The 14,101-nt window shown below is 41.9% G+C and overlaps 2 protein-coding genes across 5 annotated transcripts in view; one reads left to right on the plus strand and one right to left on the minus strand.

Annotated features, from left to right (window-relative positions):
* Positions 1 to 1,147: 1,147 nt before the first annotated feature.
* LOC106613934 (methylcrotonoyl-CoA carboxylase subunit alpha, mitochondrial) lies at positions 1,148 to 11,018 on the plus strand. 2 transcript variants are annotated; one of them, XM_082956885.1, is made up of 19 exons: positions 1,148 to 1,613; positions 3,162 to 3,205; positions 3,349 to 3,488; positions 3,581 to 3,676; positions 3,806 to 3,927; positions 4,387 to 4,534; positions 4,631 to 4,752; positions 4,844 to 4,955; positions 5,145 to 5,226; positions 5,436 to 5,563; positions 5,781 to 5,964; positions 7,479 to 7,588; positions 7,682 to 7,898; positions 8,022 to 8,108; positions 8,611 to 8,660; positions 8,767 to 8,904; positions 8,985 to 9,089; positions 9,462 to 9,533; positions 9,692 to 11,018. In XM_082956885.1, the coding sequence occupies exons 3-19, from the start codon at positions 3,408 to 3,410 to the stop codon at positions 9,806 to 9,808; spliced, it is 1,971 nt and encodes a 656-aa protein (XP_082813011.1). In that variant the 5' UTR covers positions 1,148 to 1,613; positions 3,162 to 3,205; positions 3,349 to 3,407; the 3' UTR covers positions 9,809 to 11,018. The 2 variants fall into 2 exon arrangements, with proteins under 2 accessions (XP_082813011.1, XP_014072248.2); XM_014216773.3 differs by lacking the exon at positions 1,148 to 1,613 and adding an exon at positions 1,686 to 2,516.
* A 120-nt stretch (positions 11,019 to 11,138) lies between these two features.
* Positions 11,139 to 14,101, minus strand: part of LOC106613933 (phospholipid-transporting ATPase IF) — a 35,404-nt gene continuing 32,441 nt past the window's right edge. For all 3 annotated transcript variants that reach the window (XM_014216772.3, XM_014216769.3, XM_014216767.3), the window contains one exon: positions 11,139 to 13,304. In XM_014216772.3, the coding sequence (XP_014072247.1) occupies positions 13,218 to 13,304 (87 nt within the window). In that variant the 3' untranslated portion in view covers positions 11,139 to 13,217. The remainder of the gene's footprint in view (positions 13,305 to 14,101) is intronic.

Consider the following 14,101-nt stretch of genomic DNA (forward strand, 5'->3'; position numbering starts at 1 on the left):
GGGGCAGAGAGGAAAATGTGCAGTTTTATAGCTAATCTCTTGCTATTCTACACATTTTGCAATGAGGTCGAGATAAACATTTAGCATTTTTTAAGCTAATTAATAAAGCTCAAATATACTGACTGTGATAAAGGCACTGGATTATGAGCTAAATTGTTTGCTAAATGAACAAATGAAGTAAGCAGTGGCATGGTGCATATAGCCATAGAAGCACAGTGACATATGCCTCAATGCGCATATGTCACTGATTGGGTGGGCCTGGCTCCCCAGTGGGTGGGCCAACCAAGCCCACCCCTACCTACGTGGCTGTTCTGCAAGATGGTGGAAATTATGTCTGGAACCTCTCAAAAAATGTACCTCCAAAGTGTCAACACTGTGACCTCCTTATTGGATCACCACGCCCCAAGATTAGTTATTATATTGTAACGACCCTGGGTTACCGCTCTAACAATGGAAAAATACATGTCCTCAAAGATGGAAGGCAGGCGGGAGGAGGCTAGATCAGGTGGGATGATTTTAGCCAATGAGAGGGCAGATATGCATGTGACCAACAGACCATAGAAATAGAAGACTCATCTTTGAATCTGTACCATTAAAGGCGTCTGTGACAGCACGGGTAGTGCCATTGCGGCTTTCTCCGTTTTAAATTAGGTCATTTTTTTCATCAACATTAGCTGATTGCCCCCAATCCCCACCCAGTTGACTACTTTAAAATGGTGCAAGCCCTAAACGGTAATGTCCTTTTTAAAACGGGTTATATCCGTGATGAGTTCTCTATCTATGTATGACAACAGGCACAACTCTGATATAAAGTATAAGTTGCTGAAATGCCCCGTGCGTCCACTTATATCGGTACATGAGTAACAACCTAACCATTACTAAACTTCTATTATATCAAATAAGCCTCACGTAGTAAATTAGCAATTACTTTTTTTAGTTGACCAAATTCGACACGCACATTGACCTCCATACAAAAATTCCTCACTTCGTGGACAAATCAAATATGTGCTATAACTAACGTTGTTCTATCTGTGGCACTACAGTGGTAGGCTTGATTACCAACAACGACGAGACAGCCTACAGGCAGGAGGTGAGGGCCCTTGGAGTGTGGTGTCAGGAAAATAACCTCACACTCAATGTCAACAAAACAAAGGAGATGATCGTGGACTTCAGGAAACAGCGGAGGGCGCAGCCGCCTATCCACATCGACGGGAGAGCAGTGGAGAAGGTGGAAAGTTTTAAGTTCCTCGGCATACACATCACGGACAAACTGAAATGGTCCACCCACACAGACAGCGTGGGTGGACCATTTCTTCAACCTCAGGAGGCTGAAGAAATTCGGTTTGTCACCGAAAACACTCACAAACTTTTACAGATGCACAATCGAGAGCATCCTGTCGGGCTGTATCACCAACTGGTACGGCAACTGCTCCGCCCACAACCGTAAGGCTCTCCAGAGGGTAGTGAGGTCTGCACAACACATCACCGGGGGCAAACTACCTGCCCTCCAGGACACCTACAGCACCCAATGTCACAGGAAGGCCAAAAATATCATCAAGGACAACAACCACCCGAGCCACTGCTGTTCACCCCACTAACATCCAGAAGGCGAGGTCAGTACAGCTGCATCAAAGCTGGGACCGAGAGACTGAAAAACAGCTTCTATCTCAAGGCCATCAGACTGTTAAACAGCCATCACTAACATTGAGTGGCTGCTGCCAACATACTGACTCAAATCTCTAGCCACTTTAATAATTAAATTGGATGTAATAAATATATCACTAGTCACTTTAAACAATGCCACTTTATATAATGGTTACATACCCTACATTACTCATCTCATATGTATATACTGTACTCTATACCATCTACTGCATCTTGCCTATGCCGCACGGCCATCGCTCATCCATATATTTACATGTACATATTCGTATTAATTCCTTCACACTTGTGTGTGTGTATAAGGTAGTTGTTGTGAAACTGTTAGATTACTTGTTAGATATTACTGCACGGTCGGAACTAGAAGCACAAGAATTTCGCTACACTCGCATTAACTTCTGCTAACCATGTGTATGTGACCAATACCATTTGATTTGATTTGATTTGGTAAACCGTCTTGCTTTGCCTCTTCCTCTCTGCCCCGCCTCTGTCTCGACATGTTCTATTGGTTGATCATCCTACGAGTCCACATGAGAGAAACACAGCAAATTGAATTTAGTCGTTTACGTCACTTTGTAGCTATTTTCACCAAACTAAGAGCATGTTTCGGCCTATAGTTTCATATAATACCATTTCCACCGATCAACTTCAGTTGATAAAACGTATTGTAAAATGCAGTATCGTAACTAGCTAAATGTTAAATCGAAAGAATAGATTTTAAAGGCAAACGCTTATTTTCTTATTCAGCTAACGCGTTAGCCAGCTACTGACTGTTTAGACCGCTAACTTCACACAGTAGTACACATGGCTTCTGTCCTGAAAGTTCAAACCCTACAGGGTTTAAGAATATTTCAACAGTAAGTCGATAATGCTTGTCATATGTTGTGTTATGTTTACTATCACTGCATGTTATCTATTTTGAATAAATAAACTGCTAAGATTGGAAGATGTCGATAGTCTTCTGTTAAGACAGTTGACTTGCTAACTAGTAAGCTGCTAGTCAGCAAACCCAACGCGCAAGATTGTAGCTAGTTTGCTTCTTGACGCTAGCTAACGTTAGTGTTAAAATGGTTAAACAACCCTAGCACATGTTAGCCAACACGATTAAGCCATATGTTGTGTGTGTCAACATGGCTAGCTAGTCTACTTACTTTTTGTATTATCCACCGATTCTGTGCAAGGTTAAATAAAGGTAGTTAGCTGGCTAACTTAGCATAACAGCTAGGTAGTTAACCAGTTGAACGGTTAAATGTTTTGTTTCCAAAGCGATGGGCAGTTAATTTTATGCATTTACCTCTATATCAACTAGTTATCAGCTTTGAGCAATGATCATTATTAGCAAGGTGTGGTGAAGCAAACTGCTCTGTAGTACATGGTACAGTTAGCATGCCCTTGAGAGCCATTCATTGATGTAAACAGCTGTAACAACATGCTCTCTTTACATGACCTTTTCAACCATCAAGGTCCTTGTCCTGCAATGTTATTTTATTATCTCATCTTAGGAAATTGATATGGACCAAAGGATTTGTGCGGTTTGCCTCAATTGGTAAGTAACATGGAGCAATATTGAATCTCTCTTTGTGAAGTTATTCATCTCCATGTAGATTGAACCTGCAGAGGAAGCATTGTAGTTGTCTCAATTAGTATGCATTACATCATCACTCATAGCTCAGGTCTCTTTTCCTCTAGGGCAAGGCAGGATAGAAAAAGTCCTCATTGCCAACAGAGGAGAAATCGCCTGCCGTGTGATGCGAACAGCAAAGAAGATGGGTGTGCGCTCTGTGGCAGTATACAGTGATGCAGATCGTCATTCCATGCATGTGGCCATGGTATGTCAAGGCTAAAGGTTGAAACTTTGACCCCTCTGTCAGTATATGGTTGTAGATGCAGCTGTATTTATGGGGCTTCTCATGTGTCTTAGGCAGATGAGGCCTATAACATTGGGCCAGCCGCATCCCAGCAGAGTTACTTGTCCATGGAGAAAGTCTTGGAGGTTGCCAAGAGATCTGGATCACATGTATGTTGTCAAGTGCAGTATTGTATTTGCAGTACTCATTCATTATGACAATCCCCATTTTCTTAAAGTCGCAATACAGACTATATCTGACGAATACATTTATGTTTATGAATTGTGTTTTTGTTATAGGCTGTCCACCCAGGATATGGCTTCCTGTCAGAGAACACAGAGTTTTCTGAGGCATGCAAACAGGAGGGTATCATCTTTATTGGCCCTCCATCATCTGCTATCAGAGACATGGGTATCAAAAGGTATAGTTAAAGGTAGACTCAGCGATATGACATAGATGCAGAAAGTAAACAGCATAGTGGGTCAATTTCCTCAACAACTAAGGAAATTGAGGCACAATGTCTCTGCTGTGTTGGTGCCATGGCTACCAAGCTGTAACAGTGTGAAGCGAACCCGTGCACATGCACAGATACTGTGAATGACTGTGTGAGAGCGAAGTGTTGCATCTCGCTCATCTCAATATCTGTGGGGCTGCTTGTGGGAACGTCATTTTGCTGTGTCTACCTTTTAAATGACAGTGTGTCCCCCAGGATTTTTTTTAGCAGCGGTTGTGAAGTTAGTGAGGGGGGATGAGGTGGGCGTGGCCAATGAATGACTCTTCTCTTTTCAAGTCACTCTTCAGTGTTGTATGTTGTAAGTATGATTTGAATACTAGTTATTCAAAAGTTACATCTTAGAAATCTACTATTTATTTTTCCTAGTACATCAAAATACATAATGTCAGCTGCGGGTGTTCCTATCATCGAGGGTTACCACGGAGAGGACCAATCGGATGAGAAGCTCCAAGCTGAGGCTGTCAGGATAGGCTACCCAGTGATGATAAAGGCTGTGCGTGGCGGGGGCGGTAAAGTAAGTAAGATGCACACACAGAAAGGATTGTTTCATGGAATGATAGTGTTGTTGTTTGTGTCTTAAGGCTCCTATGGTTGTGATTGGTTTATCTAGGGAATGCGCATTGCACACACCACGGAAGACTTCCATGATCAGCTTGAGTCTGCGAGACGAGAGGCTCGCAAGTCCTTCAATGATGATGTCATGCTAGTGGAGAAATTTGTAGAGGACCCCAGGTATGTAGAAGACACTCTGTATCTATTTATGTTGGAGGTTCAGACTACACCCCTGTTTAGATGTTGTGACAGATCTTCCTTCACTCACCAGACATGTGGAGGTCCAGGTTTTTGGGGACCAGCATGGAAATGCTGTCTACCTGTTTGAGAGGGACTGCAGCGTGCAGAGAAGGCACCAGAAGATCATTGAGGAAGCACCAGGGGTAAGTGCTATGATACAGCTACCTCCATCATTTTGCTCTCAGCACCACAACATGTCTTGGTTTCCTGTGTGAATGGCTGTCTGCTGGATAGGAGGCTTGATGCACTGTGTTTTGCACTCCCTAGTCTGTGCAACTGTATGTGTGTGTTAATGATTTGTAGTGTTTTTGTGTTTGCACCTGTGCTTGCAGCCTGGAATTAGCGAGGAGGTGAGGCGGAAACTGGGTGAGGCAGCCGTAAGAGCAGCCAAAGCCGTCAACTATGTGGGAGCAGGTGAACAGAGAATTGGCCTCAAACCTTACACAAATAATTAATATTTGCATGCTGGGATGCAGAGTCCTCAATTTCCATTGTCTTTTTTTTGGGCATTGAACACTCACCCACTAGAGGGTGTGAAAAAATATTATGTTGTAACACCTGTTGCTTTGCACCATCCTGTACACTGGTGTAACAACCACATGTATGTCCCTGTCTCTATGCAGGCACTGTGGAGTTCATCATGGATGCACAGCACAACTTCTTCTTCATGGAGATGAACACGCGTCTGCAGGTGGAGCACCCTGTGACTGAGATGATCACTGGTACTGACCTGGTGGAGTGGCAGCTCAGGGTAAGGCAGAAAGAGGGAGAGGAATGCCATCAGAAAGGGGGTGTTGGGGACATAAATGTGTTGTAATATGTTGAGTGTATTTATTAGCTCTTTTAGAGGGCTTTATAATCTCACATAATCCCAGAGATAGCAGGATTTCAATCTGAATATAGATTTGATTAACAATTTGTAAACGCACCACCCTGACGTTTGTGTACTCCTCTTACTTGTCTCTCAGGTGGCTGCAGGCGAGAGGCTGCCGCTCCTGCAGGAGGAGATAGAACTGATGGGCCATTCGTTTGAGGCCAGGATATACGCTGAGGACCCCAACAACGACTTCCTTCCTGGGGCAGGACCCCTCCTTCATCTGTCTACACCCCTGGCAGACGAGTGCACACGCATCGAGACAGGCGTCAGGGAAGGTACAGTACACCCAGCTCACCTGGACCTACTTACACCTATTTAACACAACTGTCAGACAGTACTGTTGATATTAGAGGTCGACCGATTTATGATTTTTCAACACTGAAACCGATACCGATTATTGGAGGAACAAAAAAAGCAGATACCGATTAATCTTAATATATATTTGTAATAATGACAATTACAACAATACTGAATGAACAATGAACACTTATTTTAACTTAATATAATACATAAATAAAATCTATTTAGTCAACAACAAAAAAATGAAACATGCTCAATTAGGTTTAAATAATGCAAAACATAGTGTTGGAGAAGAAAGTACAAGTGCCAAAGTAAAAAAGCTAACGTTTAAGTTCCTTGCTCAGAACATGAGAACATATAAAAGCTGGTGGTTCAATATTCCCAGTTCTTCAATATTCCCAGTTAAGAAGTTTTAGGTTGAAGTTATTATAGGAATTATGACGCGTCGACTATTTCTCTCTATACCATTTGTATTTCATATACCTTTGACTATTGGATGTTCTAATAGGCACTTTAGTATTGCCAGCCTAATCTCGGGAGTTGATAGGTTTGAAGTCATAAACAGCGCTGTGAAGCAAGCATTGCTAAGAGCCGCTGGCAAATGCTCAGTCAGACTGCTCTATTGAATCATAGACTTAATTATAATATAATAAACACAGAAATACGAGCCGTTGGCCATTAATATGGTCAAATCCGGAAACTATCATTTCGAAAACAAAACGTTTATTCTTTCAGAGAAATACGGAAACGTTCCGTATTTTATCGAACGGGCGGCAACCCTAAGTCTAAATATTGCTGTTACATTGCACAACCTTCAATGTTATGTCATAATTATGTAAAATTCTGGCAAATTAGTTCGCAACGAGCCAGGCGGCCCAAACTGTTGCATATACCCTGACTGCGTGCAATGAACGCAAGAGAAGTTACACAATTTCCCTAGTTAATATTGCCTGCTAACATTAATTTCTTTTAACTAAATATGCAGGTTTAAAAATATATACTTCAGTGTATTGATTTTAAGAAAGGCATTGATGTTTATGGTTAGGTACATTCGTGCAACGATTGTGCTTTTTCCACGAATGCGCTTAAATCATCCCCCGTTTGGCGAAGTAGGCTGTGATTAGATGATAAATTAACAGGCACCGCATTGATTATATGCAACGCAGGACAAGCTAGTTAACCTAGTAATATCATCAACCATGTGTAGTTAGCTAGTGATTATGTGAAGATGATTGTTTTTTATAAGATAAGTTTAATGCTAGCTAGCAACTTACCTTGGCTCCTTGCTGTACTCGCGTAACAGGTGATCAGCTTGCCACACAGTTTCCTCGTGGAATGCAATGTAATTGGCCATAATCAGCATCCAAAAATGCCGATTACCGATTGTTATGAAAACTTGAAATCGGCCCTAAGTAATCGGCCATGCCGGTTAATCGGTCGACCTCTAGTTGATATATCCACATGATTATGTACCTGTCTGTGTTCTCAGGAGATGAAGTGTCAGCCCACTACGACCCCATGATCGCTAAACTGGTGGTGTGGGGAGAGGACCGCTCTGCTGCTCTGAGGAAGCTCAGATACTGCTTACGCCAGTACAACGTAAGAGTATTATTATACACATACTGGACACATCCCACTGCGTATTTCTGTTTTGTAAGGGACTGTTGATTGATTGACCACTGATCCCGGCAGATCGTAGGCCTCAACACCAATATTGACTTCCTGTTGAGTCTGTCTGGCCACCCAGAGTTTGAGGCGGGGAATGTGACCACCAGCTTCATCCCCCAGCACTATGAGCAGCTGTTCCCCAAGCCCAGCCCTCCCTCCAGGGCCACACTGTGTCAGGCTGCCCTTGGCCTGCTGCTCAGAGAGAGGGCCAGCACTCGAACCTTCAGAGACCAGTCCGACGGTGAGGAACAACAACACAGGCCTGTCTCTACAGGTCGCTGAGAACTATACAACAACTGTCTGAGAAAGTGCTGTTGTCTGTTGGAGGATACCTTAAACTGTCTGTTCTTTTCTCCTGTCGCAGATCCCTTCTCTCCTTTTGCCTCCAGTAACGGCAGGAGGGTGAACATCCTATATAGTAGGAATATGACGCTCCAGCTGGGTGAAACTAGTGAGTCCAAACCTCCTTCAATAGCTCAGAGGAAGTAGCCAGTAGACCTTGGTTTGATTGAAATGCTCCTCACTCAGTCTTACGTTGATGAGGAGCCCAGCCAGGCCTACTAGACCTCATTCTTTTTTTATCCTAGACCTCACTAATGACATTGATTAGTGTGTCTGATTCCGTCCAGACTATAAGTGAACCCATCTTAATACCATCTCCTCACTATAATGGCAAAGTTAGTCTCTCTCATCCTCATGTTTCACTGTTACTGAAAATATTTATTGAATACAGAGAAAAAAGTACTTTATTTGTCCTTTAAGTACTTTTAATCTGCTTTTTGTTTACTTGTGACATGGAATTTATGTCGTAAAAGTTATTAATATTTTATGTCATACATAAAGTAATTTGAACAGGACCCATCATATGCATTTTTTATGAAGGCAAGTCTTCCATGAATCAAGTGGCAGAGGAAAAAGACTTAAAGTTCTGTGAAATGTTTTTTTCTGTGCAGAAGTGGAATTAACGGTTACATACAATCCAGATGGGACCTACTCTATGGAGGTACATGTTCTGTGGGTGCTGAGTGTTGTAAAAATGTCTCATGGAAAAGGTTGAACATACCCAAACATGATTTCCTACGGCTGATGGGTTTTGTCCCCTTCCTCAGATTGGAGGGGAAGTGTTCCAGGTGTCAGGGGAGGTGGAGACAGAGGGACAGACATCATTCCTGCACTGCTCTGTGAACGGGGTGAAGTCCCGGCCCAAACTGGTCATCCTGGATAACGCAGTACACCTCTTCTCTATGGTGAGTCCCCTCCTCTGGAACACATGTTCTCCATATCAGGGTACCTTAGGTCCTCTAAGCCACCCTCTCCTCCCCATCAGGAGGGTAGTGCGGAGGTGAGCGTTCCAGTGCCCAAGTTCCTGGCTGGTGTGAGCACAGGAGCACAGAGAGGAGCTGTGGCACCCATGACCGGGACCATTGAGAAGGTAATAAATGATGGATTCTCTTTCTCATTGCTGTCTCTTTCACCGCCATAATTTATCTGTCTATAAAAGCTGACCCAGCCACTCTGACTGATCTTTAATATGTTGCTCTGGAATGTGATTTCCTGCCAGATGGTCAGGCATGCTGAATCATGGGATATCTCTCATTAGCTCACTTAGTGGCTAATGTCGGAAAATGATTTAATCTATACCTCCTGTTGATGACATGGTGTGAATCGTTCAGACGTGCCAATTGATAAATGTCAGTTGCAATGGAAAAACAGAATGTGGCCACACGGACTCCTGTCCTAACATTAACAGGGCCATTTAGAATTGATAGGTAAGATCCTTAATATGATCTCATCTTTATTCCAGGTGCTGGTGAAGGCAGGAGACACAGTGCAGATGGGAGACTCCTTGATGGTGATGAATGCCATGAAAATGGAGGTGAGCTTACATCATTTCAGGCACTGGGAGGATTCCACTCCCAATACTACACACTCACACACACACATTGACTTTTCTAACTCTGTAGCCACCCACTTATAACTCACATTGGGCTCTAAATGAACTATGGGTCCTCAGACTATTCTCTCTTTCTGCAGCACACCATCCGAGCACCCAAAGCTGGAGTCATCAAGAAGGTGTTTTTCAAGGAGGGCTCCCAGGCCAACCGACACGCAGCCCTGGTAGAGTTTGAGGAGGCCGCTGAGGAGGAATAATCTCAATCTAATCCTCATGTGTGAATATCTATTTGTGAACTTTGAGACTGTAAGAGTTACTGTAGAAATCAAATGAGGCATTTTAAAATTCAACGGGAAGGGTTGATGCATTTTCTATAGGAGTAGCAAACTGCTGTACAAACCTAAGGGAACACACTACAGGTCCATGTGGATCACATTGTACAGTTGCCAGAACATTGCCTTCATGTTTTGTGGCAGAAATGTGTAGATATTCAACAATACTGGTATATTTGCTTTGGTTTTTTTTCTAATCCAAATTTTCTGATGGCTGTGTAGAAGTCTGGCTTTTGTACTATTCTCTGCGCAGACTGCCATCATTGAAGTCGTTTGTGGTGTTGTCAAAATGATGGGTGATTTAAAAAAAAAAAAAAAAAAAGGTCATCAGTGATTGGTTCTTCTCTAGACCAATCAGAATGGTCAAAGTGCCACTTTGACCATTCAGATTGGTCTAGAGAAGAACCAATCAGACGATTCTAGAATGGATTTCCATTCGGGGAGTTACTCAGTTTCTTCTCCACAATGAGTCGATCTAACGTCCATGGGCATGGCATAGCATTTGGCCAGAGCAAGGAATTTGGATAGCCAGGCAATTTTCTTCTAGCTTCAGTTTTGTACATGCTGCCACATCTTCTATAGCCTGGTCCCAGATCTGTTTGTACTCATTGTCAAGCCAAACATGTTTGTGTCATGTTGGCATGATATCACAAACAGACTGGCACTCAGGCTACATTTTAGTCTTGGAAATCCCAGACCTAGGGCAACATTGTGGGAGCCAACCAGTCTGTCTGGGAGACTAGCTACATCTCATATGATTCAGATTCAATCCAGGCTTTGAAATTACAGTAAGGGCTCTCTCACAGCACTTCACCACAAATATTTATGAAGAATGTGAAAGAGATAATATGACAATTAATCTGTGGATTAACCCCTGCCTCCCCTGTAGTGGTTACTTTAGTCCATAAACTAATACCATGGAAGAGATGACTCATCATTAAACAACCAATTTGAGAGAAGGGTGGTGCTGAAATCAGTCAGGGTTATAAAGTGTTGAATCCCCCCAAGCACACACTCCTGACAACTTGTTTGGGGTAAGTTATTATGAATGTCTGCTGTCATCCATTCAATAGTGAGCCTAATTGTTATTGTGTTGCCGAATTACCTTTTTCTAAAAGATCACTTCATAGAGAAACTCTCAATGTCCTGTCATTTCTTTTGTAGCTGTATAGAGGTATATTGCTATCTAATGGTCAGTGTGTGTGAACATTTGTTGCATACACATTCTACTGGAAAGGACAAAAATTACACATGCTTTTTAAAAACATATTTATTCCGTAAATAGAATTTGCTTTAAACATCAGCAATCAACCCCTTCACTGACAGGAGTACAATAATTTTTTTTTTTTAATGAACATGATCAAGAGAAATAAACAGCTGACTTCACATCAGTGTCCTTGTAGAGACGTATCCATATTGCCTTCATAAATTGATTGAAACGTGACAATCTGAACTAAATGCTGCATTTATATCAAAACTGAGTAACAACTGTAGCAAACAAGTACACTTCATCAGATATGACCAATGCTGACCATGATCAATAGTAGTGCCAGATATAATTACGAATATTGGTACCATGCAAATAAATATCAAGCTCCACTGACTTCTTGGACAAGTGTCTCCCATTTCAAGCTACTGAGAGGTATGTAACGGCTAAAAATAGTAACCATATAAAATCCCATGATTATGTATCTCGGCAATATTCGAATAAATATGTATGTCATTGATAGCAAGTTTAAAACGGTTGTCTCAATGACCCTCGACTCAGGCATTTCCATTATTGTGGGCTAAAGGCCCCAAAAGCTAAAGAGGATACAGAGAGCTAAAGCAGTTGCGTTCAGTCCGTGAGGCTCTCGCCTGCCCTATTACCAGTAATGAGATGGAAATAAATACAAACATGAACAAGTGGTTAGTAAGAGACTAACAAAACAAATAAAAACATGATTCAAATGATGATAGGCAATGATTAGTGAAAGGCAAACAAAAACACATTTGTGGCTTTGAAAACAACTAGATGTGAAAGCTATTATTTTATGTCATCTTGGCAGCTATTTCATATCTGGGTTGTTCCATGAAAAGAGTGCCTTTTGTGACCCATTGATATTGTAAGTAGAAATTGTGCACCAATATTGAATTTTAAAGCCTGTTATATATTAAATGAAGTGCCCTTTAATATAGAACACATGGAAAATTCAATAAATCTGATTTTATTTTGAATAAAGACTTGCCAAAATTAAGCATTTTGACATGTCCCTCTGCACCCTCTAAGATGATTTTAACCCACTTAACCTGAATATTTCTCCAAGTTTTACCATCATTGTAAAGCCCTACTTATTTAGTTGCTTTGCATTTCAGAAATGTTTTTATTTTATGTTATCAGTGATTCATTAAAAAAACAGTTTTGAGTGGATTTGCCCATTAATATGGTGAAACTATTCCTTTATTTTTGGGGGGCCATTATCTGGTGTTTTGTGGTGGAAAACAGTGATTTGAGCATAACACGTCAACCCTGTTATCTGTAGAGGCTAGAAATGTTGAGAAGAAAAAAAAGATACATACATACGTGAAGCCAGCATTCAATTGCCACTCCCTGTTGCACAATTGACACCCCCCAGATACTTTATTTGGCACTTACCATAGTAATTTTGTTATTTAACCTCTTGATGGGAAAAAGTTTTTTTTTTTTTTATTAAGTTGAACATTTTTATGACAAAATGTTAAAATTAGGTGACAATTTTTTTGGGGGACCAAGTTACACTTCTCAAAAGGCACCGTATTGGTGGAACAACACATCTCTCATAGGAAGCTATTATAGGGACATTCTCCTGTCGACATTTCGGAACAAACGCAACGCTAACAAATCTGAGCAGAAAAGGCATTTCAGGGAAAAAGAAAAAAAAGAGACCTGACCTAACTGCTTTCACATTTTCATACCTTGAAAAATCAGGTAGTAAAAATGGAAGGTATGGCTTTAAAAAGGTCCACCTAATTTCCTCAGGAAAGGCGGCAGACCTTTCAGATAGTCAGGTGGTGAAGCAGGAGCAGCACTAACCTACAGGCGCAAAGTAGTAGACCATGTTTTTTCCCCACTTAAGTCTGACAAATCCTTCTTTGGTCTGATTCCCTTTTATTATTTACAGGAACAGAACAGAGGCAAATGCAGCATCTCTCACAAAGTGGTGGTGCAGAGCCTCATGGCTTTCAACATTCTTCTCTTGAGATATAGTCTGACTGTCCACTGAGGTGGTCAGCCCTGGGCCGTGCAGTGAGTAGTCCCTCTGTGTGGCCATGGGGCAGGGCGGGACGGGGCACCTGGCGGGACAACTGCTCTCTGCTACCTTAGCAATGAGTGGCCTCCATGGGGGAGAGCGTCAAGATGCTCCGGTCGTTGGAATAGAAGGGGTCCGAGTTGCTCCTCGATCTAAAAGCATCAACGACAGAGGAGTGAGGGGTGGCGGTGGGAGAGGAGGACTAAGCTGAAAACCTGCCTCTGGAGTGCTTGTCTGTCTCTGACCTGCCTAAAGATCCTTCATTTACTGTTGGATGGATGGCCATCTTGCCATTGCATGGTACAGTAAGGGGATGTCATGGCAGAGGAGTGGTTGAAGACCTTATCTGTATTGATATGAGGAGGCCCTGCCTTGGAACTGAAGCCCTGTCATCCTGCTCATCTTCCACTGCCTCCCAACCCTGTCTCCTGCACTACACTTCAACCTACAGAGGGAGCAGCACAAGCAAACAAAGTCAAACTAAAAAGGAGGAGAGAGAATAAGGTGCGTACAGTGAGGATTAGTACAGGATGATTTAACATGGATGACTTGAACACAAACAGTCAACGTCTCCCTTCTCTATCTGCATAATGTCATTGTATGAATAATACATCCTATGCATAACCAGGTATACTAAATACTGTTTATTTTTATAATATGAAGCTCATTTCTTGGCTGTACTATATATGAACTAATTTAGACTGAATATATACTGCTAATACAAAAATAGGCATAATATCTAAAACAACTTAAATATATATATGTGCATATCTATAGTAAAAAAACAAACATAATATTTATCTAAGAGCCCTTGAAAAGAAAGCTCAACTCTTACCTTCAAGAAAGGCACAAGCCCCCCCATCTTTCATAGCCTGTCTAAGCCAACACCGCCACCAGGGGACATAGTAGAAACTCACCACTTCTCAACCCTATTCCTGTAGAATCTCAT

Source organism: Salmo salar, chromosome 10, assembly GCF_965601325.2.
Source record: "Salmo salar chromosome 10, fSalSal1, whole genome shotgun sequence".
NCBI lineage: Eukaryota > Metazoa > Chordata > Actinopteri > Salmoniformes > Salmonidae > Salmo > Salmo salar.